Source organism: Nicotiana sylvestris, chromosome 12 (genome assembly GCF_000393655.2).
Source record: "Nicotiana sylvestris chromosome 12, ASM39365v2, whole genome shotgun sequence".
NCBI lineage: Eukaryota > Viridiplantae > Streptophyta > Magnoliopsida > Solanales > Solanaceae > Nicotiana > Nicotiana sylvestris.
The window spans coordinates 453,242-478,107 of NC_091068.1; the positions used below are offsets into that span (position 1 = coordinate 453,242).

General features: G+C 35.4%; 1 protein-coding gene and 1 long non-coding RNA gene across 2 annotated transcripts; one reads left to right on the forward strand and one right to left on the reverse strand.

Moving 5' to 3' along the window:
• The first annotated feature begins 3,213 nt into the window (after positions 1-3,213).
• On the forward strand, positions 3,214-8,673 carry LOC104242075 (probable lysophospholipase BODYGUARD 3). The gene is made up of 4 exons (XM_009797054.2): positions 3,214-4,110; positions 4,481-4,809; positions 5,648-5,847; positions 8,059-8,673. The coding sequence occupies exons 1-4, from the start codon at positions 3,549-3,551 to the stop codon at positions 8,384-8,386; spliced, it is 1,419 nt and encodes a 472-aa protein (XP_009795356.1). The 5' UTR covers positions 3,214-3,548; the 3' UTR covers positions 8,387-8,673.
• Positions 8,674-21,469: 12,796 nt separating this feature from the next.
• Positions 21,470-23,665, reverse strand: LOC104217792 (uncharacterized). The gene is made up of 2 exons (XR_708850.2): positions 23,146-23,665; positions 21,470-21,774 (listed from the first exon to the last, which is right to left on the reverse strand). It is a non-coding gene; the product is annotated as an uncharacterized lncRNA (long non-coding RNA).
• Between the last annotated feature and the right edge of the window lie 1,201 nt (positions 23,666-24,866).

Here is a 24,866-nt window from a genome sequence, read left to right on the forward strand (position 1 = left end):
TCGAAATTCGGACCAAAGCCTAATTACCCATTCACCCCTCAGCCCGGTTATTTAATTTGTTTCAAAATCCGACCTTAATGTGAGGTCTAAATTCCAATTTTATAAAAATTCTTAATTTTACCCAAATCCCCAATTTCTACCATGAAAATCCTAGATTTTAGGTTGAAATATTATGAAATGTAACGGATAATTGAAAGAAAGCAAGTTAGAATCACTTACCAACGAATTGGGGAAGAAGAGCTCTTGAAAATATCGCATCTAAGGTTTCTAGGTTTGAAAATTTGAAAGAATGAACTAAAATCTCGTTTTTCCCATCTTAAGTCCAAGCACAGATGTAGCAATTGCGACTATTGCGACTCTTGCGAACCCTGCAAATGCGAGAAATCCTTCGCAATTGCGAAGGCCCCCATCTCTGCCACCATCACAATTGCGATGGTTTGTTCGCAATTGCGAACTTGAACTCCTCGTAATTAAGATCATTTTGATTGCAAATGCGAACACTACTCCCCCAGCCCCATTTCGCAACTGCTAAAGTAATTGCTCGCAATTGCAAATTATTGGTGCCTAGCTATTCTTAGCAAATGCGAGGAAAAAGTTCGCAAATGGGAACCTGACAAGAAGTTTGCCATATCACAAATACGAAGCCAGACCTGGCAATTGCGAGGTCTGAGGCTTACACTAGAAACAATAGAGCACCAGCTATGATCCTAAGTTCAACATCATTCTGTAGCCTATCCGAAACTCATCCGAGCCTTCGGGGCTTCAAACCAAATATGCACACAAGTCCAAAAACCTCATATGAACTTACTTGCGCGATCAAAAAAATAAAATACACCTAGAACTACGAATCAAACATCAAATCAAATGAAACTTAAGAATTTCTATTTTAATAACCGTCGTCTGAATCACGTCAAAACAACTCTGTTTTTCACCAAATTTTGCATATAAGTTGTAAATACAGTAGTGAACATATACCAAGCTCCGGAACCAAAATCTAGACCCGATAGCAATAAAGTCAAACTTTGGTTAAATCTTTAAATTCCTTAAACCTCTAAACTACAAATTTTCGACAAACTGCGATAACTCGAGCAAGGGACCTCCGAATTCGATTCCGGGCATACGCCCAAGTCACAAATCACGATACAGATCCATTGGGACCGTCAAAACACGGATCCAGGTCCGTTTGCTCAAAGTATTGACCGAAGTCACCTCAAATGGATTTTTAAGGCAACATTTTACATTTTATCAATTTTCACATAAAAGCCTTCCGACACGGACTGCGCATGCAAATCGAGGAAGGCTAAAAGGAGCTATTGGAGGCTTCGAAATATAGAATTAAGGTTTAAAACACTAGATGACCTATTTATCACACACTAGCGACAATTTGGAACCAATTTAATGATCCCTTTCCTTATTTGGAACCAATTTACATTTATGGGATGATTTATAGCCACAAAAAATATATGTTCATCATTTTACACAAATTCTAAAATCTTCTCTCTTTTATTAAACTTCATGCCTGTCAAATGAATTCGCATAAATTAAAACGACGGGAGTATATTACAATTTTAGTGAATATTTATATATAAATTTATACATTACATCGAAAGAATTGAATATTAAGATGAACCCGCTGTTAAAAAGTTGGATCCGCCTCTGCATCCAAAGTAGGCGTTCTAATATATTTTTTCTTTTTCGTAAATGTTTCCGCCCTCTCCCCACTTTTTCCAAGAAAAAAAGATGGAGAAAAATATTTTATTAAATGCAAGAAGATTCATAAGGCATTGGTTTGGAGGAAACTACACCTGCTGGAGCAGTCTCGATTAATATATATATATATATATATATATATATATATATATATATATATATATATATATATATATATATATATATATATATATATATATATATATATATTGTTTTGTAACAATATTTATAGTTTATACTAAAATACATATTTAATGGCGATTTAGTGTTCCCTTATATAAAATATGAGTACTTAGATGAGTAAACTAAGCTCATAAGTTAATATTCATTACAGCTATGCGAATGAACTTTTCTAGAAATGCTTTGCTATTCTATCTAACTAACAAGATTCCTACATGTATTTCCAAGTAGGATTTAAGTTATAAATACCGAGAATATCAATAATTTTTACAACCACACTTCTTATAAAAATTATTTGCTATTGTAAATTAATTTAACCTAATGAAGTAAAAAATTTATACATTGTCGGTACACAGAACCTAAATTCTTCTCAGTATAAAAGTTTGTGTATATATATACACACACAATAAATAGAAGTTACTGCTAAATGAATTTCTATCCTTGAAAAAGGACAGCCAGTTGTACGAAGTATCCCATATTTATGCACGCTGGAATTTTGACCGAGTGTTCGTAATATCTTGGTATTTGATTTGAATGGTGGAGATCGGATTTTGAGGCCAGTAACATCTGATTTCGAGCCCCTAATAGTAGCTCCAGTTTTGTGACTTCTCCTCTTTCTTCATTTGATCTGTCGTTGCTCTTGTTGCTCTTGTTGCTCCGTATTTGGCACTTGTTGTGTAGCCAATTTGGAGAACTTTTGTAACCCTCTTATTGTTATAGTGAAGCTTTTTGGATCTTTGTGATCCCGTGGTTTTTACCTTCGATTTGAAGGGTTTTCCACGTTAAAATTTGGTGTTCTTTATCTTCTTTATTTTCGGATTTGCCTCTTCCTCGACATAATACGGGGAAGGGGCGTACCCCAAGAAGGTATGATGTATACCGTCTACCGTAATGCAAGCATTAATGGCTGATTTCACAGTTCGAACATATAACCTATGAGACGACTTTATTGTTGCTCCAAAGGTCTCCTTCGAAATTTCTATAGTTTTTAAGCATTAATTGATCTAAGGATGTTGTTATACCGGCTTAGCGGTTGCATTTCTTTTATATATATAGGGACCACAATTTTATTTAACCAAAACTTAAGGGGTTGCAAGCGAAAATGAAGTGTTACTAGTAAAGTATACAAGGAGTGTGAGACTATATATATGGAGTAAAACAAAGGGTTGAGTAACATTATAAGTATTGTTTACTCAGAGGTTCAACCACCACCAAACTTGTTTTCTTAGTCCAGCAAATGTTTTTAATGTATCAATAAAGTTCCACTGATCTGTTACCAGCCGTTACGTGTCTATATTTATCTATCTTTTTTCTCCTCCCACCAAATTTTGAACAGAGAAGAACTCAACCCCACACGCATTCCTCAATCAATTTAATCCAACAACATTGTGTCATCATTTTGTGTATATGTTCCATTTTTCATGTCCCTTTTGCTTATAATCTTTCAACACCTTACCTTTTCTTTTATGGGATTGTGAGATTCTTGGGTAAAAATATTATTGTGCCCTTAACTTCTTTTTTTTCATGATCTAATGGCACTCGGAGCTTTCGTCAAGCTAACGAGTGCCTAGCATAATCTTTGTGACATACCAAAGCAGCGTAAAAACACAATCCTTGTGAATCTTGACGCCCCCATTTCAGTCTTTACACAAACTAATATGTCAACAATGGACAAGGCCAAGTCAATATTTATAATGACAGGCAGAATTTTGAATGAAGCAATCAGTTTCATTGTTTTCTCAGTTCTTGACATTCTTGATTTTCTACTTTGTTACACTTACAAAGTAATCGATTTCATCGTTGAAGCAGAGTGGAAACCGTGCTACTGCTCGTCAGCTGTGACGAGTAGTGGTACAATCTTGGTCTCCGAGCAAGGAGAATCCAAGATTGTGTGTCTCAGTACTTCTTCTAGCCGCAACAAATTGCAGCTAGAAGAAATATCAGACACACTCTACACTCGGCCTTCTTTGGTTTCTGAAGTGTCAAAATCCACAGTGAATGAACTCAAGCGGCTCAAATTGGAAAATGCCACAGTGAAAAAGGGAACCCGAATGTCAACTTTCACTGTTAATTCCACCATTGTGGAAATGTTGCAAGGCAAAATTGGTGGCCAACAATATCATCCAATTCCAAGATGGTCGGATTGTGATTGTAAAACTTGTAATTCTTGGTCCTCTTCTTGCAAAGATACACTTTTTGTCCATGTTGATGGTGCCAAAGGTATGACAAGTAAACTCTCCTCTCTTTTTCCTCCTATCCAAAATAAGTGTCAACTTCTAAAAAGTCTGAGTATAGAAAAAAGGTAATATGATGAGATATAACGGGTAATTTAGTCAAATGACCCTTAATTATGACTAATGTTATGTATACTAAAACCTTAAACGACACTTATCAACCCAGTAGAATCTCATTTGTGGGGTTCGGGGAAAGTAGAGTGTACGCAGACCTTACCCTTACCCCAGAGGGGTAGAGAGGCTATTTCCGGGAGACACTCGGCTCAGAGACAAAAGATTTATTTTGGAGGAGACGTAATATTATTTTGTTTCTTCTTATATTAATGCCTTCTATCGGTGTGATTAATAAAACACAGAGAACGTGCAAGAGAATGTGATCTTCATTCATGGGTTCATATCATCATCAGCATTTTGGACAGAGACTCTATTCCCTAACTTTACAAAGGCAACAAAATCAAAATATCGCCTATTTGCGGTGGATTTGCTGGGATTTGGAAGAAGTCCAAAGCCAAATGATTCACTTTACACCTTAAGAGAGCATCTTGACATGATTGAAAAATCAGTGTTAGAGCCATACACAGTGAAATCTTTCCACATTGTGGCACATTCCTTGGGCTGCATTTTGGCGCTAGCACTTGCTGTTAAGCATCCTGGCTTAGTTAAATCCCTCACTTTACTTGCACCGGTAAGTTGCCACCAATCTTCAAAAGGATTAATTAATGAAAATGGTCTAATTTTGTTGTTATACTATTCGAAATTGCTCAATTTTATTCTAGTTATACTTTTAATCTATTCATACTTGTGTCGTTGGCAAATCATCTCGTATTTATATGTGCCATTAGCGGTGCTCCAATGTATATTGGGTGGACTTTACATGTCCAAAATATTTCTAGAAAAAATGTCAAAATTTAACACTAAATGTTGGAGCTCCGATCCGTTAGGAATAAAATTGAGAGTTTTTCCTAACGGCAGGGTAGTATTAGATCAAAAGTTTAATAGAATGCAAAGTTATTCAATTTAGGATACAGTCAAACCTCTCTATAAATATCAATCTTTATAACAACATTTTACTATAACGGCCACGTTTTTTTTTTGGAACTAATCTTTTATGTTACGTTATAATATATATTTTCTATAACATCACTTTACACAGCCAAAAAATTTCGAAACAAACGAGACTGTTATAGACAGGGGCGAAGCTATATAGCCAGAAGGGTGATCAACTGATCATCCTTCGTAGAAAAATTATACTATATGTATCGGTAAAATATTGAATTTTAGAAGTATATGACATATATTGAATACCCTTTATTGAATTTTTTTTTTTTTACTTTTTTAAGTTTGAACACCTTAGATAAAATTCCTAGCTTCGTCACTGGTTATTGAGAGGTTTGACTGTAGTATATAGCAAATTTGACCTTTTTATCTGAATTAAGTGTTATAAAAAAGTTGATGTATGACTTTATTAATTGAGGTCATCTTTTTTTGTTTTTGTTTAATGACATAAATGTACAAAATGACAGCCATATTTTCCAACACCAAAGGGAGAACAAGCTACGCAATATATGATGAGAAGAATAGCGCCAAGACGAGTATGGCCACCGATTGCATTTGGAGCATCCATAGCTTGTTGGTATGAGCACGTAAGCCGAACCATTTGCCTTCTTATCTGCAAAAACCATCGTTTGTGGGATTTTCTCACCAAATTCCTCACCAGAAACAGGTGCGTTATGTTCCTTCAAAATATTTCCTACCCACACTAAATTGTCCTTTTGTGCTAACTATATATGGTCGTGTTGTCTCATCTCTAATTTAATTAGGTTTGATTGTCTAAACTATCTTAAATTAGGATTCCAATTCTTTGAATAGTTCATGCATTTTAATGGGGTCATAATGGTCAACTTCTCCTCTATTTTCCATCAAATAATAATAAAATAGTTTTAACTCAGATACACCGATACAACAACAACAACAACAACGATCCAGTGAAATCCCACTAGTGAGGTCTGGGGAGGTTAGTTTGTACGCAGACCTTACCCCTACCCCGAGAGAGTAGAGAGGTTGTTTCCGAAAGATCAGATACACCGATAGACAACAATAAATAACCTAAAAGATAAATATAAGTAATTGTTCATAGTAACATTAGTCGAGAGTCTATCGGAAACATCCACTCTGCCTTTCCAGAGGTAGAGGTAAGGCTGTGTACATCTTACCCTCCCTATACCCCATTTATGGAAAACTACTGAGTTTGTTGTTACTGTTGTTGTTGTTCATAGTAACATTGGTGGATCTAGAGCATTATATATACGTTTCGGGAACCCAGTAACTTTTGCGTAAACGTTGTATTTCTGTTAAGAAGTCCACTAAATATTTATAAATTTCTAACTGTGAACTCAGTTATTATTGGATATTAATTTGATATTATGATAAAAACTTATAAACTTCAAATTATGAATTCGCCTCTACATAGTAAGTGAGAACTAATTACATGAAAATAAAACAGACTAGGTGTTACAACATGTTGCATTGCACGAGTAGTGTTAAAAGTATTCACATTTGTCTGCATATAAATTAAATTCTAAATTATGATGCCAATTATGTACAACAAGTGGAGCGGGGGAGGTCGAGAAAAGAGAACAATTTCATGTGTTGTTTATGTCCCACATTTTGAGATTATATGGTTTCTTGACCACAAAAGGAATTTAGCATTTGAATGTACTACTAGTACAAGCCATTTTTCATATTTGGTTATCATGACATCTTTTTTATATTTTAAAATTTTCTAACCTTAAGATTTTCATTTTATTTTTAATGATATATTCTTAAAGTCATACAATGACCCAATATTTATCAAAAGATTGAAGTTACTACGACTCGGACAAAAAGCAGGGCAGAACTAGAATATTAGTTACGAGTTCGATCAAACCTAGTAATTGCAATCCAAGATTTATATTTGTATTACAAAATTCTTTAAATATGTACAAAAATTCAATTACTAACATTTATTATCCTAGAGTTTTAGAACCCATAAACTCATATCGCGAGGAAAGGTACCCTACATAGGTCTTGACATTAAATTACGTGCAGACAAACAACGCATAAAAATCTCAATCAACGCCCACCAACTGCATCTACTATTCCAACCTTTTCTTTTCCTCCTTTTTGGGCATGTCCACTGCTTTCTTCTTGGTCAAAATTTAATTATTTCATTCATGTCATTTCCTTGACGATTATTTAAGATTAGGGTAAAGCACAACCGTCCTCTTTAAGATTTAGTGGTAGATTTTTGCTTGGTTGGCTTAGCGTTTTATTATTTATTCTCATCTCTCAGTCATTGATCAGTCTATGCATTGTCAGCCAAGTCAGTTCTTGACCGTTGACCCCAATAATAACATGAGGAGGGTGAAAGTACAATGACAACATAAAATTGTTTGTATGTATTTGCTCTTTTGTTTTACACCCGTTGTCCAGTACTTATATTTAACCCGATTAAATTCGAATTCACGCCGAAAAATCCCATATTAAGAATAAAACGCTCTTTAACAACGGCGATTTCATACCTAGGACTTGACTTCAAGATATCTGGTTAAGAATGAAGGATTACTTACCACTCTACCACAACTCTTGTTAGTGTTCGTATATATTTGCTAATCCGGCTCAATACCTAAGTAGGTTTAGTTACCATATCTACAAATTTACCAAATTAATAAAAAATTACGGTAATTACCTTAAAAATAACTGATTGTGTAAGTATTTTTATACATAAGTAGATAAAACTCATATTCCTTCTTATGTCATCTATATTTATTGACAGAAACCAAGCTTAATCAACTTTCTCCTATTAATTTTTTTTTAAAACCTTAAGCAATCTCCTTTTTTCCTTTTTTGGCATTACTTTCTTGTTTACTTATTATCAAAATGATTTTAACTACAGGATCAAAACATACTTAGTAGAAGGATTCTGCTGTCATACACACAACGCAGCATGGCATACATTACACAACATAATTTGTGGCACTGCTGGAAAAATTGAAGGTTATTTAGACATGGTGAAAAATCGTCTAAAATGCGAAGTCATGGTTTTCCACGGTAGAGATGATGAACTTATCCCTGTCGAATGCAGCTACAACGTACAATCTAGAATTCCTCGTGCTCGTGTTAAGGTAGTTGAGAATAAAGATCACATCACTATTGTTGTTGGCAGGCAGCAGGTATTTGCTCGGGAACTTGAAGAAATTTGGAGAAATAATTCTACAACTTGAATTTCTCAAGTGTTTGATTCAAGATCCTAGATAAACAATGTCATTTTTATTTTTTTACCAAGTCCAATGAAGCAAATTTGGATATAATGAAAGCTTTATTGGACTAGTTTTTATTTCTTTTTATCCTTTTTTTTCTTGATTAGATTGAAAAACCCAGATAATTCAAGTATTAATTAGTATATCAGTGGATCACCACAGCTTTGTAATGGGATGTGAAAGTGTTTCTCATCTCTTCCTATTAGTAATTGCATAAGAGCAATAAGAAGCAACGGAAATGTTTATGTCTACTTGTATTTCATCTCATTTTTTTGTATAATGGTGGGAGGCTTTTTGGTGAAAATCATATGGACTTGGCTCAAAACGGACAATATCAAATTATATTAATAGTGTTTTTGGGCTGGTTTAGCCCAGCAAAATGCTAGCAAAGCCAATAGTTTGATGAGATAGTATGGAGACATCAAAGTGATGGCGTGGAACTCAATTTACTGCCTTTATCATCATGCCAAAGGTAGCTTGGACACGCACCTACACAGAAGAAGCTAGTTTTGGGTTTCGGTGGTTATAAATGTTCATTGGCATACAATAAATCTCAAATTGACCCGTGGATTTAGGCGATGAGCCATGTGAATCTTAATTAGTTTGAGGGAGAGATTGTTGAGTGTGTTGGGAATAAACACCCTATCAAAATAATATTTACGGTAATAAAAGCGGAATAATAATGTAGCACCGAGATACGGTAATTAACAAGAATAAACGAGTAACAATGACACCAGGATTTTTACGTGGAAAACCCTTCTGAATAAGGAAAAACCACGACCCCGAGAGGAGCAACTGATATCACTATAGTAAGGAATTTATACTTTGTAGTCCCGAGTAAAAATACTACAAAGACCACTACAATACTCAAAAGAAATAACCCTCTTTTGATATTTTACCTCACTACAATATCGCTCACACTCTCTATTTTCTTCACAGACTATTTTCTTATATCCTGTCTGTGAAACCTCACTCTTTCTTTCTAGCTCTCAGATATATTTTCCTCTGAGATTGTGATAATAGAATGAGAGCCGAAGCTCTCATTTTATAGGCTAAATATGCCTACCAACCTTGACCTTTCAACTTCTGCAGCCTGTCATTTTTGACAGAAAAATGAGAAACGTGGGTTGCCTGCTTCTGCCAACTTTGAAAATGAAGAAGAAAGGAAGAAAACAACTTCCTTAAATTAAGGGGTTGGACCCCACAAATCTCCCCCTCCAATCCCATTCACCCGAAGGAGGTAACTTCGCAGTTTCTAGTTTGAGTGTATGCGGACAAGTTCTTTGCATAGCTCAAACTTGTCTCTTGGTACCACTTTGGTCAGCATATCGGAAGGATTCTCACTTGTATGAATCTTTTTGACCTGTAAAGATTCGTTCTCCACCTGCTCACGAATCCAATGATATCTCACATCTATGTGTTTGGTCCTTGCATGGTACATAGAGTTCTTGCTAAGGTCTATTGCACTTTGACTGTCACAATAGACGACATACTCCTTCTGATGCAATCCAAGCTCTTGAAGGAACCGTTTGAGCCATATCATCTCCTTGCTAGTTTCTGTAGCGGCAATGTACTCTGCTTCAGTTGTTGAAAGTGCAAACACACTTCTGCAACTTAGACTGCCATGATATAGCTCCCCCTGAAAATGTAAACAAATATCCAGTAGTGAATTTTCTGTTGTCAATGTCACCTGCCATATCAGCATCTGTATAGCCTTTCAAGATTGGATCAGATCCTCCAAAGCACAAACAATCTCCCGTGGTACTTCTCAGGTACCTGAGTATCCACGTGACTGTTTCCCAATGTTCCTTTCCAGGATTTTCAAGAAACCTGCTGACAACACCAACTGCGTGAGCAATATCAGGTCTAGTGCATATCATTGCATACATTAAGCTTCTGACTGCTGAAGAATAAGGAACTTTAGCCATGTTCCCTTTCTCCTCCACTGTTGTAGGACACATCTTCTTACTCAACTTTAGATGACCAGCAAGAGGTGTGCTAACTGGCTTAGCATTCTTCATGTTGAAGCGTTCTAGTACACGTTCAATGTACTTCTCCTGAGATAGCCACAACTTTCTACTTGTTCTCTCTCGAACTATCTTTATCCCTAGAATTTGTTGTGCTGGGCCCAAGTCCTTCATATCAAATGACTTGGACAGATCTCCTTTCAATTTTGCTATCAACCCCTTGTCTTTTCCTACAATTAACATGTCATCCACATACAATAACAATATAATAAAGTTATTCTCAGAAAATCTTTTGAAGTATACACATGGATCAGAATAGGTCTTTAGGTATGTTTGACTTTTCATGAATGAGTCAAACTTCATGTACCACTGCCTTGGTGCCTGCTTCAATCCATAAAGACTCTTATTCAATTTGCACACCATGTGTTTCTTTCCAGCTACTTCAAATCCTTCTGGCTGCTCCATATAAATCTCCTCTTCCAAATCTCCATGAAGAAATGCAGTTTTCACATCCAACTGCTCCACTTCAAGATCTAGGCTAGCTGCTAAGCTCAAAATTGTTCGAATAGAAGTCATTTTGACAACAGGTGAGAAAATTTCGTCAAAATCAATACCTTTCTTTTGTTCGAAGCCTTTAACCACCAATCGAGCTTTGTATCTGACCAGCTTGCCATTTCCATCTTTCTTGAGTTTAAAGACCCATTTGCATTTGAGTGGTCTTTTACCCTTTGGAAGTTCAACCAGCTTGTATGTGCCATTTTTCTGTAGAGATTCCATCTCTTCTTGCATAGCTTTCATCCACTGGTTCTTTTCTGGATGGGACAACACCTCCTTAAGACTTTCTGGCTCCCCCTCATCACTGATGAGGACATACTCTGTGGAAGGGTACCTGCATGACTCTACCCTTGGCCTCTCTGATCTCCTCAGAGGTTGAGGTTGTTCTTCTCCCTGAGTGGGGTGCTCCACTTCCTCGACACCTTCATCAAGTTGCTCCCCCTGCTCAATAACCTCACCAGGTTGCTCCCCCTGCTCGGCAACCTCGTCGGTCGTACTTTCTGCACTTGTGGGATTGTTAGAAGTAGAAGGAATAGTAACAAAGTTAGGAATTATACCATTCTTCGCCTTTTCTGACATATCAGCAGCAGTTCCAACTTCACTTTCTCGGAAGACTACATCTCTGCTTCTGATGACCTTCTTCTTTACAGGATCCCACAGTCTGTACCCGAACTCTTCATCTCCATATCCGATAAATATGCAGGGAACAGATTTATCATCCAGCTTTGTTCTCTGCTCTTTTGGTACATGTGCAAAAGCTCTGCAACCGAACACCTTCAGATGCGAGTAGGACACCTCCTTGTTGGTCCAAACTCTCTCTGGGATTTCAAACGCCAACGGAACTGATGGACTCCTATTGATCAGGTAACAGGCTGTCTGAACTGCTTCACCCCAGAATGACTTAGGCAGTTTAGCCATTCTGAGCATGCTTCTCACCTTCTCCACAATGGTGCGGTTCATCCTCTCGGCTACGCCATTGTGCTGTGGGGTTCCAGGAACTGTCTTTTCATGTCTGATCCCATGACTTGAACAATACTCTTCAAATTCCCTTGAAGTGTACTCACCTCCATTGTCACTTCGGAGACGCTTTAGCTTTCGACCCGTCTCCCTTTCTACTAGAGCATGAAACTTCTGGAAAACTTGAAACACCTGATCTTTGGTTTTCAAAATATAAACCCATAATTTTCGTGAAGCATCATCAATAAAAGTAACAAAATATTTGTTACCGCCCATTGATTCAATTTCCATTGGGCCGCAAACATCAGAATATACTAAATCAAGTATATTCAATTTTCTTTCAGACGATGTCTGAAATGAGACTCTATGCTGCTTACCAAATAAACAGTAGTCACAAGGTTTTACCGTTGTACCTTTGGCATAAGAAATGAGTGATTTCTTGGCAAGAATCTGCAATCCCTTCTCGCTCATATGACCCATTCTTTTGTGCCACAAATCTACAGAAATCTCATCTTGTGCCGCGTTCAATTCACCTTGGCATATTTCTGCATTTGTCCTGTACAACGTGCCACGAGCAACTCCCTTTGCAATCACCAATGATCCCTTAGTGAGTCTCCACTTTTGATTCGCAAAATAGTTCTCGTATCCATCTCGGTCTAAAGCAATTCCCGAGATCAAGTTCATCCGCAAATCAGGTACATGCCGCACATCCTTTAGAACCAATGTGCATCCGACATTTGTCTTGATACAAATGTCACCAATCCCCGCAATCTTTGAGTAACTTGTGTTACCCATTTTCACTGTGCCGAAATCACCTGCTACATATCTGCAAAAAAGATCTCTTACCGGTGTGGCATGGTGAGATGCCGCTGTGTCAACCACCCATTCCGACTCTGGACCTGACAGGTGCATGCATTCCTCTTCCTCATTTATAAAGAGGACAACATTATCATTATTTTGCACCATGGCGGCTGTGTTGTCGTCATTCTTCTGGCCACTGGTTTCACCTTTGCCCTTCCTTGGATTTGGGCAATCTCTTTTGAAGTGACCTGGTTGATTACAGTTGTAGCAATTTCTGACTCTTGATTTGGATCGGTTCTTTGACTTCCCACGAGCTCCGGATCTACCATAGTTGTTCGAACTCCTTTGATAACTCCTGCCTCTACCTTCTGTGATGAGAGCCTGTCCTTGATTTTCAGGCTTCTTTCTCATCTTCTCATTGAGTAGAAGAGCCGATGTGACATCTTTCAACTCAATAGTAGTCTTACCGTGCAGGATGGTTGTTGCCAAATTATCGTACGAAGATGGCAACGAGTTCAATAGCAAGATGGCTTTATCTTCTTCCTCGATTTTCACTCCGAGGTTGGCAAGCTGTGTGATTAGTCCGTTAAACACATTTAAATGTGACAAAAAATTCGTACCTTCACTCATGTGTAGGGCGTATAACTGCTTCTTCAGGTACAATTTATTTGTCAGCGTTTTGGACATGTATAGGCTTTCCAACCTTGTCCAAATTCCACGTGCAGTGTCTTCATCAATGATGTTATTTACCACATCATCTGATAAGTGCAACCTGATTGCACTAGCAGCTCTTTCATCCAAGTCAGCCCAATCCTCAGCTTTCATGGTATCAGGCTTTTTGGAATCAACATCTAGAACCTTGTGTAATCCTTGTTGGATGAGCAGATCTCTCATCCTTCTTTGCCATGTTGAGAAACCGTTATCTCCATTGAATTTTGCTACCTCGTACTTTACTCCGGACATTTTTATTTTTCACCAAGTATAGTACTACCGACAGTGAATAGTATTTCAGTGAACGAGCAGAACCTGTGCTCTGATACCAGTTGTTGGGAATAAACCCCTTACCAAAATAATATTCACGGTAATAAAGCGGAATAATAATGTAGCACCGAGATACGGTAATTAACAAGAATAAAAAAGTAACAATGACACCAAGATTTTTACGTGGAAAACCCTTCTGAATAAGGGAAAAACCACGACCCCGAGAGGAGCAACTGATATCACTATAGTAAGGAATTTACACTTTGTAGTCCCGAGTAAAAATACTACAAAGACCACTACAATATTCAAAAGAAATAACCCTCTTTTGATATTTCACCTCACTACAATATCGCTCAAACTCTCTATTTTCTTCACAGACTATTTTCTTATATCCTGTCTGTGAAACCTCACTCTTTCTTTCTAGCTCTCAGATATATTTTCCTCTGAGATTGTGATGATAGAATGAGAGCCGAAGCTCTCATTTTGTAGGCAAAATATGCCTACCAACCTTGACCTTTCAACTTCTGCAGCCTGTGATTTTTGACAGAAAAATGAGAAACGTGGGTTGCCTGCTTCTGCCAACTTTGAAAATGAAGAAGAAAGGAAGAAAATAACTTCCTTAAATTAAGGGGTTGGACCCCACAGAGTGTGCATATAAAAACACCCTATTAATAGTTGATAAGATTGGGAAACTACATATAAGGAATGATACTCTTAATTGAATGAAGCCTTTTACCGAAAACCTTGCGAGTTTAGCCTACAACAAACAATATCACGCCGTATTAAGGGGTAGTTTGGTTGGAAAGAAGTTATCCCGGGATTAGTTATTCCACCTTTTCATAGGGATAAAAAAAAATACTACAATCCAGGGATAACTAACCCTGAGATTAATTATACTGTAATTTTCTCCCAACCAAATATGGGATAAAGTCTTTTTAAATTTAATCCCAAAATTAATTATTCCTTATCCTCGTACCAAACGAGACCTAAAAGTTTACTCCTTTGATTTAGCTTAGCCAACAATAAGACAAATCCATAAGTTTTGAGTATAGTTTTCTTTTTTTCTTTCTAATTTTGTAATTGGAATACTGATTGCAAAAGCTAAATCCATGTGGTCTAATAATAAGTCATGATATGCTTGTGCTGGTGGCTAGCCAGAGAAAATAATGAGGCAAGTAAATTCTCTTGATTTGCTCCAAATCCACACGCCTATGTATTTAAAGTTGGTTGTTGAAATAAATAACCTAACACTTAGATTAAAATCCTCACTAAATTGACCAAAGAGTATCCCTAACTGTTCACTTGCCTCCACTATTTCCTAATTAAACTTTCAAGAAATCTAACGAGTTGCTTAAAGAGATAAATGTAGATCGAATCTAGACATAATATGTGATTCCACATGCAATTTTTTGTTGATCTATTCTGTTTGTTATGAAAAAGAGGGCCAATAATAGTACAGGTTATGTTTGCAAATACGCAAGTAAATAGTGTAACCCCTCGTTTCTCATTTGTCAAAATATCCAAATTAAATTTGGTTTTCTTGATTCTCACTTCTTCCTCTAGAAAAGCTTTTTATTTATTTTTTGTTTTCCAAACGTGTCCGATACTCCTATTAGCACCTCGACTAATTTGGATCCTAATCGTGTAAGCTCATTAAGGGAAGAAGCGCTCTCTACTAAAATATTTTCCATTCTTAAGGCTCGAACGGAAAACTTCTAGTTAAGGGTAGAGGTATCATATCCATCTTACCACGACGTCAATAGTAAAAGAGCTTCTACTTACGAAGCATCAAGATTATTAGCGATTGTCATTGCCAAGGACTATTTATGGAGTTGCTCGATGAGCAGGGGCGGAGGTAGAAGCCTGAGTGCGGGTTCGGTCGAACCCAATAACTTTTGATCAAACAATATATTTATGTTAAGAAAATTACTAAATATATATAATATTAAATTTAGAACTCAGTTAGTAGTTCTTAAAATTGTCGTTCTAAAAATTAGAACTCATAAAGTTGAAATGCTCGCTCCGCCTCGGTCGATGAGGATCTAAGGCAGCATCTCTATTGTCTTTCCATGTGTCATATTGAATTAGAGTAAAAAGTAGTGTGTGTATATATATATAGAGAGAGTAGTATATAGTTGATACATATTCCCACAATACTATCCGTCTATCCATAAATATTCATATGGTCTTGAATCTATCATGAACGAATATAATACGGTTTTTAACAAAGGAAGACGGTTAGGTATATTCCTATCCTAGCCGCGAAATCTTTCCTCGACCCACGGGTTAAGAAACAAGCTCTCTCTAATTCTACTCTAATCTAAACACGCCTTTCCCAAGCATAGCATATATAGTAATAGAACTCAACTGCTGGCCAAATAATTAAGCAATTATGCACAAATTAGAGAAACAACCAAAGATGATAATTTGTGTTAACAGTAATGTAATTAATAAACCTCAATATTCAAGGAAACCACAACCCTAGAATGCGAAGTTTAGCTCCACATAGACATGGTAGCAAAACAACAAATCAATGAAAAAACGTAAAGATTACTAAGTTTGATGGAAGAAAGATGGAATCTGATGAATTCTGGCCTCCACGGCGGCTCCGTGCTATCCCTTGCTCCAAAGTATGTCCCCTTCTTCGTCCAAAATATGTCCCACTCCTCAAAAAATAGGTTTAGAACCCCTTTTATACATGTTGGGACATTTAGGGTTGAAATCCCCAAGTCCCAGAGGAATTAGGACAAAATCTGCCCTTTGGCGTCTCGCTTGGCGCCTAGCACCAACCAGGACAACAAACTTTTTGGTCTTCTGTCTTTGGCATTTTTGTTGGTGTCTGGCACCAACCTGGACACCAAACTTATACTTCTTCCAAATTCTTCCTTTTTTGACGTCAATTTGCATGCAAACTCCCCAAATCACTTCTAATTTACTCATACACATATAAATAACATTATTAAGCTTGAGTCAGAAATATTCACACCAAAATTAACGAAATCGAGGCATAATGCAAGGCAAATTACATGCAAAAATATGAAATTTTAGCCAAACATCACATACACATATTTTTTGAATATTTCATAATTTCGAAAAATCAATCAAAATTGTTAACTCAAAAGAGTTTTCCATTTCCTGGGAAGATGAATGTGAAATTCGAAAGATAAAGAAGGTTAAGTGAAATTTACTCATTTGAGTAAAATGGTATCTCAAATAAAAAGATTTTTGGTTTCCTTCCTTTTTCTTGGGCTCTATTATATATACTCGTTGGATCGGATTTATTTTTTTATTTTTTATTCAATATATATATATATATATATATATATATATATATATATATTCGTCGACTATTTTAGCTAAACGATTGGATAGGCGACTTTTTACGTTAATTCTTCTTCTTCTTCTTCTTCTTCTTCTTTGTACATGACGTTAAGAAGAATCTGAAGTTGACTATTTTGCCTCCGATTTCACTTCTGCTGGTACTTTTGGACTTCTTTAGCTGCTTTAATGCGGGCTTTGGATTATAGGTGTTTATCGGGCGGGCTGGGACGGGCTGGACACAAAAATGGTCAGCCCGTTAGGGTTACGGGCGGGTTGTTACCGGGTTGAAGTTAACGGGCTGGTGGCGGGCTAGGATTTTTCGGGTTCTATAGGACCCGTACGGGTTCGGGCCTAGCGGGTTCGGGCGGGTCGGGCTTTCATTTTTTTAATATTATTTTTAACTTGTCGCGGGCTGCGGCCCGTTAAGGGCTTAACCGGTTGTGGCGGGTTCGGGTACCCGTTTGGCGAAAACTTAACGTTACTAGCCCGCCCCCCGTCCAACCCGTCCCAACCCGCACACATATGCACAGTAACGGGCTGGACCGGGCTGATCCGGGTTGAACCGGGTTGTTAGCGGGTCGGCCCGATTAACACCTCTACTTTGGATCCTACCTTTATGGGAATCTTACATAAATATTCAAATAAGTCTCAACTTACCAATCTCTAGCTATTTATCATAAACTTTTCAAAACTAGCCAAACACATATAAAAATTGAAAATCCAATAAGGTTCTTTCTCTCCAAGAATCACACGCAAAGATCTCCTTCCATATTTTTAAGCGTGATTAGCAACATCAAATGTAAGACAGAAAAAAATTCCATGGATGAGATAGCAAATAAGGGGATGAAATACAAATATATATATATATATATATATATATATATATATACGAGATTCCAAAAATCTAAGCGAAAAAAGACCTTTTTCAATGGGTATGGTTGAGATTCATCGAAAATATATAGATGAGTCAATATGCAAAATTTGAGGAAGATTGGAGGTGATTTAGACTGATTTGGAATCAAATTCGTAGTTAAAATCGAGTTCAAAAAATTCTTCTGCGACACATGTATCAAACATGTATCACGTTTGTATCTTTCACACAGATATACATGTATATACATGTGATACACATTTGATATAATTATGATACATATGTGATACAAGTGATACACAGTGTGATACACATATCATTTTTTGTCATGTTCATCTTCTAGTTCGAATTTTTAATTCAAACCACCTCAAAACTTCACCAAATCATCTCAAAACTTAGATTTAAGCTGCTTAAGATATACACAATCTATTCTAATAACACTCACTCAAGAAAAGCAAAAATTTGATATTTTTTTGCTACGAATAGCTAATTGGCTAATATTAATAATATGTGACAAATATTAATAATATTTTATGAATTAACAAATTTTAATAATAAACTATTTATAAATGGACATAGGTATTTTTCCTACTTTTATTGCATAGTTTCTCTTGGGCCAATTATATTAAGAGGATCCAATAAAATGGGGTTTCACATGGTCCAGCCCAGTAGATGGTGGATACTCAGGAGGATATCTAAAGCCCAACACCAACCATAAGAGATTGATCTTTAGAGATTTTTTTATTCATATACATTATTTGAATCTTTATTATCTTTAATGTTCATGTTTAGTTAATTACCCGGCATAAATAAATTTTATTTACAAAATATATATAATCCACCTTAAAAGGCCCTAATTCATTATTTGTGCCTTAAATTAAGGGATTTAGTTACACTCTTTTCCTTTTTTTTCTCCTAGCCAACATGTGCTTTCATCCTCACCGCTAACTCGTCTTTTCTTTAAAACATTGCTTTTTTTTTTGTGTTACTTTATTTTCTTCTACAAGCATCTCTAAATTTTGCCCTAATTTCTATTTTGACAGTTTATCGTATTGAATATCTTGTTTTGGTTTCCTATCACTATAATTAATTGATGTAAATTTAACGAATAGTAGCATATTATTTACTATTAGTGCCCTCTTTTTTATGTCACTAACGTACCTGCTTTTGTACCTTTGCTAAAGAAAAGGACTTGGGAATTTCCTAAACTTAAACAAAAATCAATTCCATCACTGTTAACAAAATTTTGATATGGGTCCATTATTCGAAAGACTTTCCTCCACGGGATAAATTTTGAACAAAACGATTGACATTGAATTTGGGATTAGAGGAAAAATATGTATATACAAAATCTAAAATTAAAGAGTATATACTATTTTGTTTGCTTACAAGCTGAGCATATTGTTAGGATTCAAACGAACTAATCTATAATTTATCTACAATTTTTATACATTATTTCTACACAGTTAAATACAACTACAATATCATACAACTTAAATACAAGTTTTATGCAATACGTCTTTTGTATATTTTGTATCTGATTTATACATAGTAAAAATAAAATTCATACAACTAATTATATATTATACAACTTATCTACAATTTTCATACATTATTTCTACCCAATTAAATAAAACTACAATAACGTACAACTTAAATACAAATATTATACAAATTTATACAATATGTCGTTTGTATATTTTGTATCTGATTTATACATAGTAAAAATAAATTTTATACAACTTATCTACAATTTTCATACATTATTTCTACTCAGTTATATACAACTACAATATCATACAACTTAGATATAATTTTTATACAATATTATTCAACTTTCATACAATAGTTAAATAATATATATATATATATATATATATATATATATATATATATATAATTTTTAAACAACATAATATAATTTTTCTATAATTTTTCTACAATTTTACTACAATTTCATAAATATAATGTATATCATGTCTTTTTCTTCTTCTTCTTCTTCTTCTTCTTCTTCTTCTTCTTCTTCTTCTTCTTCTTCTTCTTCGAGTTTCAATCTGAATATCAGCTAAAATCAAGTCTAATCTTCACCAAAACACCCTCAAAATTGAGATATAAACTCCAAACTATATTCCCAATTGTTTGCAACAACGCCCAATCCAAACTAATAATGATTTTTGAAAATTCAAATTCGAATTCAAAGCTTTTTAATGGCTGTCAATGGTGGAATTGCTGCTCTCTTTTCCTTTGTTTTACATTACTGAAATTAGGGATTGAGAGATAGAGAGAGACGTAGAGAGAATCTCAATTCTTTGCAACAACACCCATGTTGACCCAAGTAAAGGTTAGTTTTGAAGACTGACAAAGGAACGCAGACATAAACCAGGTCCATCCCAGTGGAGCACAGATACGAATAGACTTAAGCATGTGAGATGCACGTGAAGGAGATAAACCTAACTTTCTAGAAGCAATATCTCCTGATCCTGATTGAAAAGGTTGCATATTGGATAAGGAGAAGAACTCCTTGCTCAAAGAGAACACAGGTTAAGAAAGGGAAGGAGTTAGAAGTTGAGATCAACTAGAACTCTTCCACCAAAAAAGAGTAACATCATAATTCTAGTCAATCTCTATTTACTAACTCTATAAATATCGGTGTTGTTCTCTATTACAGGTAACACATAAAAGCAGAAGTTAAACGTGAATTGAGAGCAAAATAGCAAGGCAATTTTGCAAGCAATTCGTGTGTGATTCAACTGTGCAAACCTGAAGCTACTTGAACCAGTTCCAAGTGTCTGTCTTTTATTCTAGTTCAATTGTAGTAGGTGGTTTTATATTGTACCTTTTAGCTTTTTCTAGAGGCAATTGTAATAGGTACTCAGAGCTTTCAAGTTAGAGTTAACTTGAAGTTGTCGCAACAGTTGAGGTTGTGTGCTACAACGGGATTAGAGTTAGTCCTAGGTTTACAAAAGAGTTTTTGTAAATGCAATTTTTGGCTAAGTGATTTTAGTGGAGAGTTTGGAAAAATCCTACTGGAAAGTAGGTCGTGGTTTTTTTACCTTTTGAGCCAGGTGTTTTCCACGTAATTACTTTTCTCATTTACTATTTCTGCAATAGTAGGTTAAGAAACACTTAGAAGAACCAGGTCCTTCCATAAACAGCTTAAGCGAAAAATTGGTCACCGCACAAATCACTTCCTCTTGTGTGGTATTGAAGTAAAAAAGCATCAACCCAATTCAAACAAATAATATTTTTCGAAAATCCAAATTCGAATTAAAGGGAAACAAACAAAAGAAAAAGCTAAACTTTTCTCTGACATCGAATATGTAGGTGACAAGCTAGATTGTGCAAAATATTGCAGTGAACTTACAAAATTTTGAACAACTAATAAATATTTTTGTTAATTGATCTTCGAACCATCCGTTAATGAACTTCAAAGCTTTAAGTTTCATAGCATTAAATTGATTCAAAGCTTCAAAACTTTTTAATGGTTGTCAATGGTGGACTTATTGCTCTCTTGTGCAAGATACGTGGGGGAAGGGGTGGGATGTGGAGAGAGAAACATGAGAGGGGGGGGGAGTGGAAGATACATTAGAGTAATTTTAGTACACTAATTATTATCATTAATTCCCTTAAAATGTACATAAATGATAATTGGGTATATAAAATGTAATTATAGTAAACTTTGAGCAGAGAGGATAATATAGTTTCATATAGTGTATAGAAATATAAAAATTTCATATTTAAATATTATTTTCGTTTCTCAATGTATTTAAACATGACCGCGTAACTACGACTGAGTTTGGGTTTAGGGTCGTGATAAAGACCCTTGGATGAACCGAGAATACTTCCATACAGTTCCTTGCAAGCTCTTCAATAAGCCATTATATTATCTGACATCTCAACTGCAGAAAAAAAAAAGGAGCAATCATATGAAAAGGAAAAAAATCAAATCTCTATATACTGAATCATATGTTCCACCCCTACAAGGTCACAAACCCAAAAAAGAATATTTGCAGCTCATTTAAAGGCATAAATTTAAATGTGTATGACATCATGGTTAAGACTCAACTATTTTAGATAGTACAATATATTATCCAATGTCACATACAGATCAAATGGTTCTTTTTTGATTTTGTGGATTATTTCTCCACGACTAACAGATTGGGCTACTATAACCTCTCTAAAATTGGCTCCTGGTAGACTAACCTCAATTCGGGATTTAAATCGATGACTTAGGACACCATAAATTATCTTAAGTGGCGACTCTGAATTTTTAATAAATTAATCACGTTTTAATTGTCACTTTAAGTTGGAAGAAACTCCCTTATACATCCCTTTACGCGGGTGTAGGTGAAAAAGGAGGTGTGACAGCTCTGACGACTCTGCTGGGGACAAGAACCCAGAATCTCTGGTTTAGGGTTCAAGAATTTGAGCTTAGAATAATTGTTATATTTGGCTTTATTTATTATCTGGTTTATTCACATGTTTGGGCTTAATGTGCTAAATGTTGCTTTTTACCGCTTTGATATTATTTGAACTGTATATATAAACTGTTACAAAATCCTTCTTCTTTCTGAGTCTTCTGAATTTATGGTGCACACGTGCGCGTGGCCCACTTTTCTGTTAGAAGTCATACCAAGTAAAACGAGGTTGGGTCAAGTAACTAGACCGGGTAGACTTTCGTGCTCCCGGTACGTTGCCCCCGCTTCGGCTCGAGTTGTCCGCTCGGGTAAGCCAGGTCTAGAACAATAAATTCAGGTTTCAAACCTAGTATAGCATAACCTCATGTCGGATCCCTAGTAGGAGCGCTTGCTTGCATCATGTGCATTTTGATTTTGGGGACTATCTGTTAGTCGCCAAAAACTTGGTCAACTTTATTTAAAGAACGGGCCTTCTGGATTTGGACATTTGGCCCATTTATTAGACCAGCGTAACTATTATTTTTAGTGTTTCTTGTTCTCAACTTTCATGAAAAATATAATTAATAATAATTAAAATCAATACTAGAAAATTAGAAAGGAAAACACGAATCTGAGCTTTATGTTCAACAATATAATTATTATGCTCTGTTTTTGCATCTCACTCTATATTAAGTTCACTTGTTTAAATAAACATACTAGTAACAAAAATAATTCTAAAGCAAATACTCATGGTAAATAAAGTAATAATGCACCAACAAAGTTGATAAAAGAAACAACTGTTTGACAAATAAACAAAAATGAAGTTACGCCTTTGAAGAAAAGAATTGGATATTTTATATTGGAGAATCTAACCTCTTTCTGTACAAAGGAATGAAAATAGCAAGAAAAATCCCCAGCGAACCTTGAACCTCGACTGAAACTCGCTGGCACCTTCACTCGATCTCCTCCAATTTCAAGAACCTTGTGCGTGTTTTGCTGGGTGAAATCAACAGCTTTTAGAGTGGTTTGATGGGTATTTTATTGCTGTATTTTTAGGTGGAGAATGAAGCCATTCCGGACTGATTTTCAGTTGGATTTTGGGCGGTTTTGGCAGCCTTTTTTGCGCTGATTTTTGGCGGGTTTGTTGCTGTTTTTTAGCTGCTTTGTGGGTGATTTCGGGAACTGTGGGGAGCTGATCTTGGAGTGTTTTAATGGATGAAGTTTCAGCTGGTTTTCGTGGTTATTGAATGAAGAAGATGAAGCTGTTTTGAGGTTATTTTTGAAGAAGAAGATGGGCAGCAACTGCTGCGTTTTTTTTCTCTTTTTTCAGCAGCTCCGTTTTTTCTTCTCTTTGTAATGCTGCGCTCCTCCCCACTACAAATCATTTCTTCATATTAATTGTATCCACTTAACTTAGTGCCTTTTAATTTAGCTATTGCATTTCCTAAACCCTACCATTATAGAAACTTCCTAAGTTAGGTAAACACTTCCCCTAAGCTAGACTACCCAAATTACCCTAAAAAATTAATTAACCCTAATAATTATTACAACTAATTAAATACCAAATTAAAAAAAAATTGCCAAAATTCGAAATTAAAGAGTAACATGCAACATGACTATTTTTTTATGATTTTTCTATTTTTGTCAAACAACAACTTACTTAATTAATCTAAAAATGTAAAATAAAATCCTAAATGTAGATGCAATATATTTTTTTTTTATATTTTTATGGTTTGAAATAAATGTCAAAGCTAATCCTAATTAATTAAACTAAACATGAAACTATTTTTTGTGTTTTCGAAATTATATAAAGATAAAAATAAGGTACTATTCTTTATATTATTTTTTTTTCATAAAAAATTTATGAAAAATAAATAATCTAAAATATTTTGTAATTTTCATTTTTCTTGTAATAAAATAAAGTAAAAGAGTCAAAATGTGTTGAAATAACTATATTAGGCCTAAATTAAATATTTACATGCTAAAATATAAAAATATTGGGGAGGGTAAAAAATCACATGTCTACAGTGCGTGGTAGAAAAGAAAACATAAGAACATAGTATAGACAAATACACACAAAGAAAAGAAGAAGAAAAGTCAGAGAAACATTTTAAGCTTTTCAGAAAAACCCTAAATCGGAAGAAGTAATTTTCGAAAGAAAAATTAGGAAAAAAGTTTAAAAACACAAGTAGAGCACAGATATAGAACAGATTTAAGGAAACAATCAGAGAAAACCTCGAATAGTTAGGGTTTCAGAGGAACCCTAAAGCGAGAAAGGCTTGGAAAAGGTCCGATCTGAGTCGGATAAGTCAGAAATAGGCTCATAATGCTTGGATATGTCAGAGCAAGACCGGAGAGGCCATTGAACCTTGTGTGAGCACGTGATTTTTGCTTCACGAAAACTACTCCAAAAGAAATCGAAAAATAAAACAAATTGCCTTTGGGTACAATTTTGAGAATTTTGCGTGACATTTTGGATAATTATTTTTGTCTGTGAATGTTTACCTTGTTTTAATCAATTGAAAAATACCAAAATACATGTTGCATGCATATTTATGATTTGATTATGCATTTTTGGAATTAATTAAACCATG